The sequence below is a fragment of the Scyliorhinus torazame genome, chromosome 9, assembly GCF_047496885.1.
Source record: "Scyliorhinus torazame isolate Kashiwa2021f chromosome 9, sScyTor2.1, whole genome shotgun sequence".
Lineage (NCBI taxonomy): Eukaryota > Metazoa > Chordata > Chondrichthyes > Carcharhiniformes > Scyliorhinidae > Scyliorhinus > Scyliorhinus torazame.
Window position 1 is genome coordinate 64,640,638 of NC_092715.1, and position 18,725 is coordinate 64,659,362.

Sequence of the window (18,725 nt, forward strand, 5' to 3'; positions counted from 1 at the left end):
CATTCCTACGGCCAAGCACCAAAACGTAACACGAGGTCAATACCACCGCTAACCTGCAGATGGCTCGTCTGGTTGGGGACTGAAAGAGGATTCTCTCCATTCGATTGCAAAATCCACACCACCGAACCTTCGATGCAAAACTAACAAACTCAGAGTTAATAATGTTGATTCCTGCTGCGACGCTTTCAATGCTGTACCTGCCGTATCGTGACATTTAAAATCAACAGCTTCACAGTTAATTTTACCTGAAGTATTTTTGGACCGGTGTAGTATAGGCGGGAAAATGAATGCAGGGAGATGAAAAGGAACAAGCGACCAAATCATAATAATAATAATTTGGGAGGTCAAAGGCGACTTTTAATTCCGAGATGAGTGAAGTTCAGTGTAAAGTGCTTGGCTTCCAGGTTACACCCATACTTTCCGCTTTCTTTGGAAGGGGAAAATAACTTTGTACAACCACTTGTTCCCAGTCCTCTTCAATCGCTGTTAAAATGATCAATGCGCAGTCATATAGATTTTAGGTACGTGTGTGGAGAGGGGATTTAATTAAATTCTTCTTGAAGGGAGCGATTTAAGAAACCAATTAGTTCTATTTTAACCTTTAAAAAAACTGGTAGGATTCTGTTCAACTGAATCTGGAAGCTGTTTTTTTGTTTCTTAGAGGTTTATAATGGGTTGGTCAACTTTGTTTTGTTGAAGGGTCTGGATCTGAAGGGTGAAGCTGCCTATTCGCTGCAGCACCGCTGACTATGAGCCCAGATGTGTCTCCAAAGGCAATGGGAGGGACAGGAATGAACATGGTTGAGTCATGGACGGTGCATTTGGCCCAGTTTCACCGCCCGCCCCAGTCTGTCTGACCTTTGAGTTTTTGAACTCGCTCCAGGGCCAATCGGTGCGTTCCGGCGTCTTCAAAAAGGGGCCGAAGCAGAGGCACATTCCACTCGGCACAAACCCCATGTCTATAAATACAGAGAGGGAGCACCGAGCCTGCCCTTATCCGAGCTGAACTTCCCACCAACTGGCAGGAGGAGGCAGGATTCGGCAAAAGTGCAGAGGAGGAAGGGGGAAACAAACTGCTTCGAATTGAAGGTTAAACGGAATTGTTTCCCCACCATTTTAGCATCTCACAAACGTTTGCTTTTAAAGTTCGGTGAGATCTGAGCGACCTTCCCTCTGTGATCTGCCGCTAGCAGCCACTCCCTCTCCTGATGTATTCCATAGGTTCGAGCCGAGTCTTCGACCCTTACGTGCAGGTAATCCAAAATGCCAACATCACCCAGTACATCTGGGACAAGTCCTTGCTGCAACCCCTGTGGGACTACCTGCGCTCGAACCACCAGGACGCTCTCCGCTCGCCCCTTTTCCCCGTTGTCATCTCGGTCTCCACCTATTTCGCCCTGTGCACATTCTACATGGTGCTCGACCTCCTGGCTCCCAGGTGCCCGCTCGTCAGGCGATACAAGATCCACCCCGAGCAACATGTAACGTGGGAAGACATCTTCAAGACCCTGTGGCACACTGGCTACAACCACCTCATCTTTGTCTTCCCAGCTGCGGCGGGACAGTGGTACTGGCGGCCACCCATTCCCCTGCAGCAAGAGGCACCACTGGTCTCCGAGTTTCTCATTGGCATCCTGGGCTGTACAATACTCTTCGATTTCCAATATTACTTTTGGCACATGATGCACCATAAGGTGCGCTGGCTCTACACCACTTTCCATGCTATCCACCACGAGTACTACGCCCCTTTCTCGTGGTCGACTCAGTACCTCTCTGCCTGGGAATTGGTCAGTGTTGGCTTCTGGACCACCCTCGACCCAATCATCCTCCAGTGCCACTGCCTCACGGGCTTCACATTCATGGTCTTCAACATCTGGATTTCGGTGGACGATCACAGTGGCTATGATTTCCCCTGGGCTCTTCACAACCTCGTCCCTTTCGGCCTCTGGGGCGGCACTGTGAAGCACGATGCTCACCATCAGAAACCTCAGAGCCACTTCGCCCCTTTCTTCGCGCACTGGGACTGGCTTTGTGGCACTTACTGTGAATGCAAGCGCTCGCCCGCCGTCCAGGAGCTCCGGATGAAGTCAAGAAAAGCAAGTGAAGAGCAGCAATGAAGACCAAGCTCACTAGACTGGCCCCTCCAGTCCAATCAAACTGATCGGGGTGATAGGAATAGTAACACTCTTGTGGACTGTGAACTGTAGGTATATTGCTCACTGGCTCTGTAGATGATATTTATTTGGGAGTTTTAAAAGAGCTTTGACTTTCCCTAAGTGCGGTGTTAAATAGTCTTCCATTTTCCCCTTCAACTCGATGTAAGGCAATCATGTCATAACAATGTCCTGCTTTAACAATGTGTCAGATTCCTCAATGTTTTTCGATGATCCTGTGGAACGGAAAGTGGAAAGAAGGAGGCGAATCCTCTCATTTATATATTCAGTTTGCGTTCCAAGCATTTATTTAACGGAATACGGTGTGCGAGTTTAAGAGGTGGCACGAAATATATACAGCAATGTAAATATGTCTTTGGAAAATAATGTATGTCTTCGAATTCCAATTAAAGCGACTCCTTTGTATACATCTGAGTCTGTGTTCAGTGCTTATGTCCTGAGGGGAGATGATGAAGAGAAAAGAGAGGAAAGTTTTATTGCAAAGAAACTCCAACACAAACTGTTAGAAACTGTTTGGAAACTGCCTTTATTATTTGTAACAAACACTCTTATACACCAGATAGGACGCCACGAATATAATCAACGAAGGACCTCCCATAAAAATGATTATATATATATATATATATATAGGGTTACTTAAAACCCCATATTTTAACATTTAAAATAGTTGAGGCAATTTGCGTTAGGTTGAACAGAGTTTCCAAGGTTGTCAGTGTTTGTATAATTATGGGGTACACGAATGATGGGTTGAATAGATAATAATATAATGATCATAATATGGTAGAATTCAATCTCCAATTTGAAAGAAAGAAGGTAGAATCAGATGTAAAGGTGTTACAGTTAAATAAAGGTAACTACAGGGGCATGAGGGAGGATCTGACGAAAATCGACTGGGAGCAGAGCCTAGTGGGAAAGACAGTAGAACAGCAATGGCAGGAGTTTCTGGGAGTAATTGAGGACACAGTACAGAGGTTCATCCCAAAGAAAAGAAAGGCTATCAGAGGGGCGATTAGGCAGCCATGGCTGACAAAGGAAGTTAGGGAATGCATCAAAGCAAAAGAGAAAGCCTATAATGTGGCAAAGAGTAGTGGGAAGTCAGAAGATTGGGAAGGCTACAAAAACAAACAGAGGATAACAAAGAGAGAAATAAGGAAAGAGAGGATCAAATATGAAGGTAGGCTAGCCAGTAACATTCGGAATGATAGTAAAAGTTTCTTTAAATACATTAAAAACAAACGGGAGGCAAAAGTTGACATTGGGCCGCTCCAAAATGACGGTGGTAATCTAGTGATGGGAGACAAGAAAATAGCCGAGGAACTAAATAAGTACTTTGCGTCAGTCTTCACAGTAGAAGACATGAGTAATATCCCAACAATTCCGGAGAGTCAGGGGGCAGAGTTGAATATGGTAGTCATCACAAAGGAGAAAGTGCTAGAGAAACTAAGAGGTCTAAAAATTGATAAATCTCCGGGCCCAGATGGGCTACATCCTAGAGTTCTAAAGGAGATAGCTGAAGAAATAGTGGAGGCGTTAGTTATGATCTTTCAAAAGTCACTGGAGTCAAGGAAAGTCCCAGAGGATTGGAAAATCGCTGTTGTAACCCCCCTGTTCAAGAAGGGAACAAGGAAAAAGATGGAAAATTATAGGCCAATTAGCCTAACCTCGGTTGTTGGCAAGATTCTAGAATCCATTGTTAAGGATGAGATTTCTAAATTCTTGGAAGTGCAGGGTCGGATTAGAACACGTCAGCATGGATTTAGTAAGGGGAGGTCGTGCCTGACAAACCTGTTAGAGTTCTTTGAAGAGATAACAAATAGGTTAGACCAAGGAGAGCCAATGGATGTTATCTATCTTGACTTCCAAAAGGCCTTTGATAAGGTGCCTCATGGGAGACTGCTGAGTAAAATAAGGGCCCATGGTATTTGAGGCAAGGTACTAACATGGATTGACGATTGGCTGTCAGGCAGAAGGCAGAGAATTGGGATAAAAGGTTCTTTTTCGGAATGGCAACCGGTGACGAGTGGTGTCCTGCAGGGTCACAGCTGTTGGGGCCACAGCTGTTCTCTTTATATATTAACGATCTAGATGACGGGACTGGGGGCATTCTGGCTAAATTTGCCGATGATACAAAGATAGGTGGAGGGGCAGGTAGTATGGAGGAGGTGGGGAGGCTGCAGAAAGATTTAGACAGTTTAGGAGAGTGGTCCAAGAAATGGCTGATGAAATTCAACGTGGGCAAGTGCGAGGTCTTGCACTTTGGAAAAAAGAATAGAGGCATGGACTATTTTCTAAACGGTGACAAAATTCATAAGGCTGAAGTGCAAAGGGACTTGGGAGTCCTAGTCCAGGATTCTCTAAAGGTAAACTTGCAGGTTGAGTCCGTAATTAAGAAAACAAATGCAATGTTGTCATTCATCTCAAGAGGCTTGGAATATAAAAGCAGGGATGTACCTCTGAAGCTTTATAAAGCACTGGTTAGGCCCTATTTAGAATACTGTGAGCAATTTTGGGCCCCACACCTCAGGAAGGACATACTGGCACTGGAGCGGGTCCAGCGGAGATTCACATGGATGATCCCAGGAATGATAGGCCTAACATACGATGAACGTCTGAGGATCCTGGGATTATATTCATTGGAGTTTAGGAGGTTGAGGGGAGATCTAATAGAAACTTGCAAGATAATGAATGGCTTAGATAGGGTGGATGTAGGGAAGTTGTTTCCATTAGCAGGGGAGACTAGGACCCGGGGGCACAGCCTTAGAATAAAAGGGAGTCACTTTAGAACAGAGATGAGGAGAAATTTCTTCAGCCAGAGAGTGGTGGGTCTGCGGAATTCATTGCCACAGAGGGCGGTGGAGGCTGGGACGTTGAGTGTCTTTAAGACAGAAGTTGATAAATTCTTGATTTCTCGAGGAATTAAGGGCTATGGAGAGAGAGCGGGTAAATGGAGTTGAAATCAGCCATGATTGAATGGTGGAGTGGACTCGATGGGCCGAATGGCCTTACTTCCGCTCCTATGTCTTATGGTCTTATGGTACAGGCAATGGTTCTGCCCCCATTAGAATGTGGCTGCAACCTTTAAAACAAACATTCCGGAAAATCATAGGGTGCAGAGCGTGGATTCACAAGACGGTGGCAGACATGAGAAAGGAGGTAATGGAGAGTCTTGAGGTATCGGGGCTTCTTCCACAGAAACAATAAGGACAGAGGAGATGTAATAAGGATTTTAAAAAGAATTATGGACGATTTTGATAGGCGAATAAAGAAAGACCATCCCCTGTGGCTCTGGTTGGAGAGACAATGAAAAGGCGACATCGTTTTTTAAATTATCATCTGACAGTGTGTGGAGCAGGCTGAGGGGATATTTTTGTCACAAGGAATACTTCAGAAAGTGACCACTGCATCTTTTTAAAAAATATATAATTTTTATTAAAGGTTTTCATAAAATATGAATAACAAAATGAGAAAGAAAAAAGAACCCAACAGGGTTAAGTATAAAACACAATCTAAAAAAGCAACCCCCCAAACCCCTTCCCCCCCGTGCCTAAATAATAAATTAACATTAACAACCCGACTTAAGACAATAGGTGTATACACCCCCTCAGACCCTCCAGTGTAAATAACATAAACAAAAATAAAGTAAACCCCCCCCCTCCCCCCCACCCCCTGAGCTGCTGCTGCCATTGACCAATGTCTATCGTTCTGCCAGGAAGTCTAAGAACGGTTGCCACCGCCTAAAGAACCCTTGTACCAACCCTCTCAAGGCGAATTTCTAATAATCGGGTGGAATTTCTTCTTTTCGGTGGCGTTCCGGGTTAGTCAGGCCAGACATCCTGCTCTCCAGTCTCATTCCAACTCATTTCCCACAATTGGAGTTCATCCCGCGAGCACCGAGAATTGCTGATGGGGTCACACTGCCAAGACAGAGCCTGGCAGAATGAAGAGGAGAGCAGGAGTGGCATTACTGCAGCGCCGGAAGAAGGGTCAAGGAATGCAAATGAAGCAAGTGTCCCAAAAGCAGGATCACGGCCTCCCTGAAGGCCTTGAGTGATCCCAAGCATGGGACTAGGCTGGAGGGAGTGGTGGGCACCACAAGGCCCTCTATCACCATTGCCTGGTGCCTACCACCATTTTCTCCTTGTGGCCCAGGGAAGTGCTATTAGAGCAATTGGACCTCAGTGCCCAAATCTTCCCTCATTCCCAACCATGAATCTGTCCAATTTCAGATGGGGCATTGGAAGAGAATCCTAGCCTTGAACTAAGGGGAAACTATAGGGTCACAGAGAGAGTGGGGGGCAATGGCATTAGTTTTGGATCACTCTGGTAAAGAGCTGGAACAATATAATGGGCGAAGTGGTTTCCTTCTCCGCTATAAAGGCTTCAAATGGCACTTTTCTCATGAGGTGAAAAATGTGCAGCGAAATAACAGAAAGCAATCACAGTTAACACGACATTAGAAACTGGGTTCGTTGTAACTTTTCTCAACAATAAACTAACGAGATAATGATGACATTCTGCGCTCGAATTCAAGAACAAGGGGCGTCATTCTCCGACCCCCCGCCGGGTCGGAGAATGGCCGTTGGCCGCCGTGAATCCCGCCCCCGCCCCCGCCGAAGTCTCCGCTCCCGGAGATTGGGCGGGGGCGGGAATCCAGCCGCGCCGGTTGGCGGGACCCCCCGCTGGATTCTCCGGCCCGGATGGGCCGAAGTCCCGCCCAGGAATTGCCTGTCCCGCCGACGTAAATCAAACCTGGTATTTACCGGTGGGACCAGGCAGTGTGGGCGGGCTCCGGGGTCCTGGGGGGGGGCGCGGGGCGATCTGACCCCGGGGGGTGCCCCCACGGTGGCCTGGCCCGCGATCGGGGCCCACCGATCCGCGGGCGGGCCTGTGCCGTGGGGGCACTCTTTCCCTTCCGCCTCCGCTACGGCCTCCACCATGGCGGAGGCGGAAGAGACTCTCCCCACTGCGCATGCGCGGGAAACTTTCGGCGGCCGCTGACGCTCCCGCGCATGCGCGGGGAAACTGACAGCGGCCGCTGACGCTCCCGCGCATGCGCCGCATTTCCGCGCCAGCTGGCGGGGCAACAAACGCCATTTCCGCCAGCTGGCGGGGCGGAAATCCCTCCGGCGTCGGCCTAGCCCCTCAATGTTGGGGCTAGGCCGCCAAAGATGCGGAGACTTCCGCACCTTTTTGCCGGCGCGATGCCCGTCTGATTTGCGCCGGCTTTGGCGCCAGTCGGCGGGCATCCCGCCGTTGGGGGAGAATTTCGCCCAAGATAACTGTCTGTGGGACTTCCTAAAAAAAGCAATCATATGCAAGAAATTCCAACATTTACTGCCTCGACATTTAGCGTCATAACTGTCAATCATGAAATCTGTGCATAAAAAGATAGTCTCCATAATCCCAGATGACTGTCGGCTGCTTTCCCCTTTGAGGGGGCGAGCTGACTGGTGGTGATTTAACCTGATGACCACCACACCTCAGGCAAGGGGCAAGGTTGAGTCGGCGGGACCTTCATGAATAACCTATGAAATCTATGCAGACTACAACTGAAGGTTTTTTTTTGTGGGGTGGGTGACAGAAAGCCCTGCGGTCAGTTTATTTTTTGTTAAAACACAGGAAAGGGAGTCGTCCTTTCAAACCTTCAAGCCCTTCCATTATCAATCAATCATGCTGATCTGTACTTCAAGCTGATGAAGGTGGAAATTCTAGAGGAACAGGTAGAAACATAAACAGTCCAAAGATGTGGAGGTTAGGTAGGATTACGTGGATGGGGCAGAGGAGAAGGTCTAGGTAGGGTACTCTTTCAAAGGGTCAGTGCAGACTTGATGGGCCAAATGACCTCCTTCTGTAATGTATGGATTCTATGATTCTCTAAAATATGGCAAATTCTTTCCTGGCATGTCTTGCTTAATCTAATACCAAAGTCTTCTTTAAGGTGATCTTTATTTGGACAAAAGCAAGAATCAATAAAGACACTGAAGTGAAAGTATGCAGAAGGCAACAAATCATACCACCCATTGTCATGGGGGCAGAGACCTAAATCTGCTGCAGTGCTGGGCCTTCTCTTTTTGCTCCATGGGTTCTTATCACCTGGTCCATTTGCCTGTCTCCATTTCTCTACCCTGAGGTAATTTTTGAGTTGCCTGCATAGTCCCTGAATGTTTCCGCCCACTCTTTGTTGTGTCAGGCTCACCACCATTATTCCAGCCTATCAGATTCCTCCTGTTTGTCCTGTCCCCTTTGTATCGTGCCAATAAAAATAAAGAGCTCATGATGGGAAGCTCCATACCTGCCATGACATTCCTACGTACATACCCGTGACTGAGGCATTGACTGCAAAAACAGTAGAATTAAAAACAAAATACTGCAGATGCGGAAACCTGAAATAAAAACAGAAATTTGGCATGTCTGGCAGCAACTGTGGAGGGAGAAACAGAGTTAATGTTTTGCGTCTGTATGACCTCTTCAGAGCTAAAGAGAGGGAGAAATGAGATGTATTATATAGAAAAGAAGATGGAGCAGCCGGAGCAGAGTAGAAGGTCAGTGATTGGTGAGAGCTAGTAGAGATTGCAACAAGGATGTGTAAAGTACAAGACAGAGGAAGTGTTAATGGCATTGTAAAGGGCTATGGAAGGTGCTGAAAGTAACATAAAGTCATTATGCCCAACAAAATTCACTTCTTCCTAACTTCCATCCTCTCTCCCTTGTCCAGTCTCTTCCCACCTACATTCACAATTCCTCTAATGCCTTACATCGTATCCCAATTTACAGTTTCCTGGCCCTAACCACCTCCTCTTCACATGAGTGTCTAATACCTCTACACCTCCATCCCTCACCAGGAGAGTCTAAGGACTCTCTGCTTCTTCCTTGGCCAAAAGTCTGAACGATTCCCATCCACCACTGCTCTCCTCCGTTTGGCTGAACTTATTCTGACATTGAATAATTTCTCCTATAATTTGTTTCACTTCCTGCAAACAACACTTGTGCTCTGGGCACCTGCCTGAGCCCCAGTTAAGCCTGTCTTTTTATGGGTATGTTGAAATGTCCTTGTTCCAGTCCTACTCAGGCCCACTCCCGCAACTCTTTTTCCATTACATTGTTGAATAAATTGATGCCGCTTCATGCTCTCATCTAGTCCTGGAAAAATGTATCAATTTTGCTTCTAATTTCCACCCATCCCTCATCTCTGACATTTCACTTCCCTTCCTTGACTTCTGTCTCCATTTCTGGTGATAGACTGACCACCCTGTAAGGGTATTTCCTGGTTATTCCCTTCTTTCCCCTTTCTTTTATTTTGCCACAATCATTTTTGATCCATGGGTGATTATTGGACATGTGTGTTTAAGTCAAGCAGCAGAGAGAATGAACAATTCAGAAGTTACAGGAGAGAACACTCTGCTAGTCACTGTTAGTTTGAGTAGGAGTTTCGGCACCAGTGAGAGAGATGGAGTGGGACTCAATTTGATTGATTGGCTGGTGGTCAATGAATTGACCAAAAGGCCATACTCTGGTAACAGGTGGTGATTGGATCTTATCCCAGTGGTATGGTTCTCAGAGACCTGAAGGAGCAGTTGAGCCCTAGACACAGAAAGACAAGGTCCTGCTTTCTCTCCCTCTCCAGAAAGGCTGTGAGTGCTGTATTTCTGAAACTGCAGTGACCTAAATGAATCTACAGTAAAAGCTCGAACTGAAAGCTCAGGGTCTTGTGTTAAAATGGAAAACAATGGGAAGGTCAGGGTTCTGAATGCGCACAGATCGGAGGTGATCAGCAAAGTGATCATCCAGTCTCTGATATAGAGGAGACCACATTGGGAGCAGCGAATGCAATAGACCAAATTGACAGAGATGCAAGTGAAATGCTGCTTAACCTGGAATGAGTGTTTTGGGCTTGGGATGTTAAGCATGGAAGAGGTACAGGGGCAGGTGTTACACCCTCTGCGATTGTATGGAAAGGTGCCATGGGTGATGGAAGAGGTGTTGGGTATGTTGGAGGAGTGGACTAGATTATCTCGGAGGGAACGGTCTCTGCGGAATGCTGACAGAGGGAGTAAAGGGAAGTGTTGCTGCAACTAGACAAGGCACTAGTGATACCACACCTGGAGTATTGTGCACAGTTTTGGTCCCCTTATTTGAGGAAAGATGTAGTGGCATTGGATGCAGTTCAGAGGAGGTTCAGTAGGTTGATTCCAGAGATGAGGGGTTTGTCGTATGAAGAGAGATTGAACAGATTAGGTCTAGAATCTCTCTAATTTAGGGGAGATCAAATTGAGGTATACAAGATGATAAAAAATATGGATAAAGTTGATGTGGAGCAGGTACTTCCTCTTGTGGGGTATTCTAGAATGAAAGATCATAGACTTAGAATAAGGGGTGGCAAATTTAAAACGGAGTTGAGGAGAAACTACTTCTCCCAAAGGGTTGTGAATCTGTGGAATTCGCTACCCCAGAGTGCGGTGGATGCTGGGACAGTGAGTACATTTCAGGAGTGTTGGACAGATTTTTAATTGGTAATGGGTTAAAGGGTTATGGAGAATGTCCATGATGGTGGAGTTAAGGCCAGGGTGAGATGAGCCATGATCAAATGGCTGAACAGGCTCGATGAGCACATTACTTTGTCTAATAAGACTATCACATCAGCACTGGAATCAAACTTAAAGTTATCAATGTTCCCACCTAATTCTGCTCCTATATCTTATGAATTTATGAACTTGAGCTTTGGTTGTCATCTTTCAGTCCATGCCTTGTTGAGAAGAACGTGGCCATGAAATTAGGCTTCCCAGAGAGCAGCTGAGTAACCATGTCGCTTTGCCAGTCTAGTGGGATACGCAGTGGTGCAGTGGGCAAGTGACTGAAAGCACTTAACTTTGGGGCGCCCAAATATGAATGAGCTGATGTATTGCAATCGCAAGGGTTGCCATTCCATTTATGTGCAGTTGGTGGGTGACGATGCCTAGAGGAACTTATTGATGAATATTGCCATCCTGGCAGCAGCCACAACACATTAATCCTGCGTCACACAGCTGTACCTGATGTTGTCTCTACCTGTGATGTCTACTGCTGGACACCATGAAGCAGGCTTGCTGAAGTTACAAAGAAGTCTTTATTATCATTACTGAACTATGTACATATTCGTAGTGGAGGGTAAATGTATGAGAGATCCTGACACCCGGTCTTCACAAGTTGCTACCTATTTCTAGACTAATCTTAGCTCGAGGCCATGTGCCTTCTCACATCACCATGTGCATGATACTGTGCTCTCTCTCTCATGTTAAACCTTTTTTAACAGATCCTTCTATTAAGCCACTCCCCAAGTCTTTTTCCCTGGATATAGAGTGACGTTAGTTTACTTGAAGTTTTCTTCAAGTCTTATATCACTATAAGTCTCGTGTACTTAACTTTAGTGTGGCAACTATAAACTGTTCTGGCTTTATTCTACCTCAGGATTAACATTACAACATTAACAACATGCATTAACAATGTTCTCACTACCCATTTCCCCTTTCAAGTCCTTGAATTTGGAGAATTGGATGATCCAGAAGTCTTTTACCCCTGCCATGTCTTGTTTTCCGCCCAGTTGGGTGTGTGGGAGCCTGGAGAGGTTATTAATCTTGGGGGTGATTTGGAGGTTGTATCTGGAGACAGGCACAACTTCATGCATTTCTGCCATTGATAGGTGTTTCACCATGCCTGGTCAATCTGGTGGATGCTGCGGTGACTCATTATAGTGAGTCTTGATTGTTTCTTTTTGGATGGAGGATACTGATATTCATTCGGTTGACAGTGTTGTTTTTTCTTCTTTCGCCTTTTTGGGGCATTTGAAAGCTCTTTTCATATGGGGATGGAAGGAGTTTGTGGCGGTAGCTCACCTTTGTTGAGTTGTATTTGTGTGAGGCTGCCACCTGATTCCAGGTGATACATAGAACATACAGTGCAGATGGAGGCCATTCGGCCCATCGAATCTGCACCAACCCACTTAAACCCTCACTTCCACCCTATCCCCGTAACCCAATAACCCCTCCTAATCTTTTTGGTCACTAAGGGCAATTTAGCATGGCCAATCCACCTAACCTGCACATCTTTGGACTGTGGGAGGAAACCGGAGCACCTGGAGGAAACCCATGCTGTGTTGGTAGTTGCTGGGACTGTGCATTGGTCAATGTCTCCACCGTCTAGTGGTGGAGGCAGAGGCTTCTCTGGAGGTCATTCTGGAGCTGACGTCACCTCCACCGGGGGTTACTGCGGGTAGCCTCTTGTGTGGTAAGTAGGTTTGGGGACCTGCTCCATGAACAGAGAAGGGAGGTTACAAAAATGTCAACATTTAAATGGTGTGCTTTAGTTAGGCCTTTGGAAGGATGCCCTTCAGGCTGGGTGGGGACCATGGTTGTCTTCACATCTTCTGCCAGTTGAAGGAGATTGAGAGCTATGCAGGCATCTCTGCTGAGGAATGAAAGGTGCAGATTCTCCACAATGTACATCAGCTCAGTAATCTGTTTGATACCGTACCTTAACGACTGGGAGTTTGACTTTCCAATACCACGCATCACCCTCCGCCCCCCGCCCCCCCACCAAGGAATCGTAGAGTGGGGTGTCAATCATTCTGACCCAGGGGCTTGAAGTCACATTACTTTGTCTAATAGGACTATCACCTCAGCACCGGAATCAAACTTAAAGTTAACATAGACATAGTTAACATAGAACATACAGTGCAGACGGGGGCCATTCGGCCCATCAAGTCTGCACCGACCCACTTAAACCCTCACTTCCACCCTATCCCCTTAACCCAGAACCGAATCCCTCCTACCCTTTCTTGGTCACTAAGGGTAATTTAACATGGCCAATTCACCTAACCTGCACGTCTTTGGACTGTGGGAGGAAACCGGAGCTCCCAGAGGAAACCCACGCAGACACGGGGAGAACGTGCAGACTCCACACAGACAGTGACCCAGCGGGGAATCGAACCTGGGATGCTGGCGCTGTGAAGCACAGTGATATCCACATGTGCTACCGTACTGCACAAAAGTTGGTGAGATGTCTATTCACTGAGATGTCTGTGTTCTACAAGGAAGAGCCACATTGAAATGAAAATGAAAATTGCTTATTGTCACAAGTAGGCTTCAAATGAAGTTACTGTGAAAAGCCCCTAGTCGCCACATTCCGGCGCCTGTTCGGGGAGGCTGTTACGGGAATTGAACCGTGCGGCTGGCCTGCCTTGGTCTGCTTTCGAAGCCAGCGATTGTGTCTTCAGCGTCCTTGTTGGGTGGGATTTTGCCATGCTGCTGGGGAGGGTTAAAACTAATCTGGCAGGATGTGGGAACCATGAAGTAATACTAGACAGGGTTACAATGGTGGAAACAGTATTGGGAGGGACAGATAATACGACTGTGGGCATCGGCCGGTGCAACCATTAGATAAATCGAGGTTGGCACGGTAGCACAGTAGTTAGCACTGCTGCCTCACAGCGGCAGAGACGCGGTTTTGATTACGACCAAAACTCAACCAGTCCGATCAGGAGTGCCAGCGGACATTGATGCAGGTCCAGGGTGACCGCTGAATGACGGGCAGCGGAACCTTCCAGACGTTCGACCAGGAAGCGCCGCTCCCCAGTCCATTACACCCCTCTGGGCCCGGAGTGGTGGCTGCCGGATAATCAGCCTTTGGCGAAGAGTGCAAAGGATTCCCCCCATCCGTCGACATGGGCGACGTATCAGACTTGGGGGGGGTTGGAGGGGTGTTCTAACCATACAGGAGGCTTAGGGATCTGCAATATCAGAGTGTTGGGCTAGGTACGGGAGACCCTTTGGGGAGTAGGTGTGTATAGTAACCTGAATAAAACCAAACTTTTCTGCAGACATCGCTTCAAAGTGGTTGCTTGCCTGAGACTTTATCCTTCCCCTGAGAGACTAAACGGTATTCAATTAGTTTGTTTGACAAGAGAACTGGAAGACATCACACCCTAACCTGTTGGAAAACTTTTTGATCCCCATCTGTCAGTGAATAGATAGAAGATAAAAGTGGGAGTGGAGGGAAACTTTTTCAAGGGAAACAAGAAGACCCTGAGGTCAGTCTTGCTTGTTGAAAGTTTCAGGCAAAGGAACAGCAGTATGTCATTGAACCTCTAGCCTGTAGCCAGGCCTCATTCATAGCCCACTGGTCAGCTGATTGTCTAATAGGAAAATCCACAAGAAACCTGCTGACGTTGTGCCAGAATCAGGGGACCTAGAAGGCGCCAGGACAACAGGCAGGTACATGATGGGTCTTGAAGATGGGTAGTGGGAGAGGCTGAGGTGCCGTGATCAAAGCTTTCTTTGTAGGGTTCAGAGGCAAATTTGTGCCTACCAGGCCCCTCAAGGATAGGCTCTACTCTTACCTGTACTGGATACACGCCACTTAATGCTAAAATTGCAGGGATCCTACTTGAATGATAGCATCCCAACTTGCGTACATTTATGAGGCAATCAACTGTGTCATGTGGGCACCTCAGCCACTCAAATAAAGAGCAGCAATGAAAATAGATGCAGGAAAGGAAATAAGCAAATAGCCACATGGAATGCAGCGGTTCAAGAAGGCAGCTCATCACCACCTTCTCACGGGCAATTAGGGATGGTCAATAAATGCCAGTAAAGCCCACAACCTGTGAATGAAATGTAAAACAAATTGGAATTTAATTCTTATGTCCCTTGATATCTGCCTGGAGGATCAAATTGATGCACCTCCTTTGAGTCAGTTTGAAACTTCCAAGTAGATAGGTTAGGCTAGTTAGCTTTTGCAGTTGTTATTTAAAGAGGGAAGTTGACTCTTCCCTATTTCGAGCTTAAACACTGAAGAGTCCTGCAATTATCACAGCACAAAAGCAGGTCGTACTACCCACTGTATCCATGCTGGCTCTGGGTTGAGCAATCTAGTCAGTTCCATTCCCTGGTTCTATCTGTGTAACCCTGCAAGTTTATTCCCCTCAAGTGCCCATCCAATTTCCTTCCAAAATTATTGATCATCTCTGCTTCCTCCACCCTCATAGGCAGAAAGTTTGAAGTTTCAAACATAAACAGATTGAAAATCTGTCTCTAAATGTTGTTGTGCAATACGGCTATTCATCCAGCGAGTTCTCTGTCACATACTTGTCCCTTTTTGGGGGAAAAAAATATACGACTTAAAAATTCCTATGATGGAGTTAGGGTGGTGTTGGGGGTCAAATAATTATACAAAAAGAACTTTAACTATGAATTGCTGACAGCTGACAAAACTATTGTTGGGCTTGACAAAATGCAGTCTTTGAAAGAGCCTGCTTATAATGAACAGATTGGAATGATTTCAAACTTAAATTTGCGGAAGAGAGTTGGCAGAATCTTGGGTGAACTGATGTTGTGCATGCTGATATGCAAACGGGAGATATTCTCAAATCAATCCTGATCGGATAGATTTGCTTTATAAACCAGCACGAACTGAAGAAAGCTTTGGCAATATTGTTGAAGAAAGAAATTATCACATGCAATTAGCGTCTTGGAAATAAAACTGCGTTGAACTGCAAAACCAATGAAGGATCAAGTTAAGTTCCCTTATTGAGTTTATAAAAGTAGGCAGCAGTATTTGACTGAGTATGACATCAAGGAGCCACAGCAAAACTGAAATGAATGCACTTCTGTGCTTGGAATCATACTTAGCACAAAGGAAGATTATTGTATTTGCTGGAGGCCAATCACTTCAGCCCAAGGACATTGTTGCAGAAATTCCTCAGGGTAATGTCCTAGGTCCAACCATCTTCACTTACTTCATCAATGATCTTTCTTCCATCATAAATTCATAGAATTCCTGCAGTGCAGAAGGAGGTCATTCTGCACATCAGGGGCGTCATTCTCCGACCCCCCGCCGGGTCGGAGAATGGCCGTTGGCCGCCGTGAATCCCGCCCCCGCCCCCGCCGAAGTCTCCGCTCCCGGAGATTGGGCGGGGGCGGGAATCCGGCCGCGCCGGTTGGCGGGACCCCCCTCTGGATTCTCCGGCCCGGATGGGCCGAAGTCCCGCCCAGGAATTGCCTGTCCCGCCGACGTAAATCAAACCTGGTATTTACTGGCGGGACCAGGCGGCGTGGGCGGGCTCCGGGGTCCTGGTGGGGGGGGCGCGGGGCGATCTGACCCCGGGGGGTGCCCCCACGGTGGCCTGGCCCGCGATCGGGGCCCACCGATCCGCGGGCGGGCCTGTGCCGTGGGGGCACTCTTTCCCTTCCGCCTCCGCTACGGCCTCCACCATGGCGGAGGCGGAAGAGACTCTCCCCACTGCACATGCGCGGGAAACTGACAGCGGCCGATGACGCTCCCGCACATGCGCTGGGAAACTGACAGCGGCCGCTGACGCTCCCGCGCATGCGCCGCATTTCCGCGCCAGCTGGCGGGGCAACAAACGCCATTTCCGCCAGCTGGCGGGGCGGAAATCCCTCCGGCGTCGGCCTAGCCCCTCAATGTTGGGGCTAGGCCGCCAAAGATGCGGAGACTTCCGCACCTTTGGGCCGGCGCGATGCCCGTCTGATTGGCGCCGGCTTTGGCGCCAGTCGGCGGGCATCCCGCCGTTGGGGGAGAATTTCGCCCCTGGTCTTCACTGATCCTCTGACTTTCCACCCTACCTAGGCCCACTCCTCAGCCTAATCCCCGTAACCCCACCTGACCTGCCAATCTTTGGGCACTAAGGGGAAATTTTACCATGGCCAATCCACATAATCTGCACATCTTTGTTTTTTAAAAATATTTTTATTAGGGTATTTGCAAGTTTTTATAATAATAATAACAGCTACATAAACATGGTACAATAAACATTTCCACCCCCACCACAATCTTCACACACCCCAACCATAAAACAGCAGTCTGCTGCCCCCTTCCCCCCCCCCTCCCCACCCCGCCCTCCCACCCCCGCCTTTGGAATTCTGCTTCTGCTGACATTTTAATTTTCTCAGAGAAAGTCGACGAACGGCTGCCACCTCCGGATGAACCCGACCATTGACCGTCTTAAGGCGAACGTTATTTTCTCAAGACTGAGAAACCCAGCCATGTCACTAACCCAGGTCTCTACACTCGGGGGCTTTGAGTCCCTCCACATTAACAAGATCCGTCTCCGGGCAACAGGGAGGCAAAGGCCAAGACATCGGCCTCTTTTGCCCCCTGCACTCCCGGCTCTTCTGACACTCCAAAGATCGCCACCTCTGGACCCGGCACCACCCGTGTTTTGAGTACCGTGGACATTGCCTTCGCGAAACCCTGCCACAACCCTCTAAGCTTGCCCAAAACATGTGGACATGATTTGTTGGGCTTCCTGCGCACCTCGCACACCTGTCCTCTACCCCGAAAAACTTGCTCATCCGGGCCACCGCCATGTGTGCCCGGTGGACTACCTTGAATTGTATCAGGCTAAGCCTGGCACATGATGAGGATGTAATAACCCTGCTCAGGGCATCCGCCCACAGACCTGCCTCTATCTCTCCTCCTAGCTCGTCCTCCCACTTGCTCTTAAGCTCCTCCACCGGAGCTTCCTCCGCATCCAAAAGTTCCTGGTAAATATCTGATACCTTCCCCTCTCCCACCCAGGTACTGGAGACTACTCTGTCCTGTATGCCCCGTGGCGGCAGCAGCAGAAAGGCTGGAACCTGCCTTCTCAAGAAGCCTCGCATCTGCAAATACCTAAACCCTGCTGGCAATTCAAATTTATACTCCAAGGCTTTCAAGCTGGGGAAGCTCCCGTCTATAAATAGAACCCCCATCCTCCTAATTCCTGCCCTTTGCCATCTCTGGAACCCACCATCCAGCCTACCTGGTACAAACCGATGATTATTATAAATCGGGGTCCAAACCGCTGCTCCCTCCACTCTCTTATATCTCCTTCACTGCCCCCAGATTCTCAGAGCCGCCACCGCCACCGGACTTGTGGAGTATCGGGCCAGCGAGAATGGAAGAGGTGCCGATAATAATGCTCCCATACTTGTGGCTTTACATGACGCCACCTCCAACCACTCCCACACCGACCCCTCCCTCACTACCCACTTCCTAATCATGGCTATATTAGCCACCCAGTAGTAATTGCAAAAGTTCAGCAGCGCCAACCCACCCTCCCCCCGACTGCGCTCCAGCAACACTTTCATCACGGTTTTACCCGCCCACACAAAGCCTGCAATAACCTTATTCACCCACTTGAAAAGGGCCTTTGGGATGAAGATGGGGAGGCACTGAAAGACAAACAGAAATCTGGGGAGGACCGTCATTTTCACGGTCTGTACCCTCCCTGCCAGTGATAGCGGGAGCATGTCCCATCTCTTAAAGTCCTCTTTCGTTTGTTCTATGAGCCGGGATAGGTTTAACTTGTGCAGTGCCTCCCATTCCCAGGCCACCTGGATTCCCAGATACCGAAAGCTCCTTCCTACCATTCTAAACGGCAGCTCTCCCAGTCTCTTCTCCTGCCCTCGTGCCTGGATCGTGAACATCTTGCTTTTCCCCATGTTCAATTTATATCGCAAAAAGTTACCAAATTCCCCGAGGATCCGCATAACTTCCCCCATCCCGTCCAACGGGTCT

At 47.9% G+C, this 18,725-nt stretch overlaps 1 protein-coding gene across 1 annotated transcript; it reads left to right on the forward strand.

The window, feature by feature from the left end:
* The first annotated feature begins 818 nt into the window (after window positions 1-818).
* On the forward strand, window positions 819-2,581 carry ch25hl2 (cholesterol 25-hydroxylase like 2). Its single transcript, XM_072516034.1, has one exon. The coding sequence runs from the start codon at window positions 1,209-1,211 to the stop codon at window positions 2,115-2,117; it is 909 nt and encodes a 302-aa protein (XP_072372135.1). The 5' UTR covers window positions 819-1,208; the 3' UTR covers window positions 2,118-2,581.
* The last annotated feature ends 16,144 nt before the right edge of the window (window positions 2,582-18,725 follow it).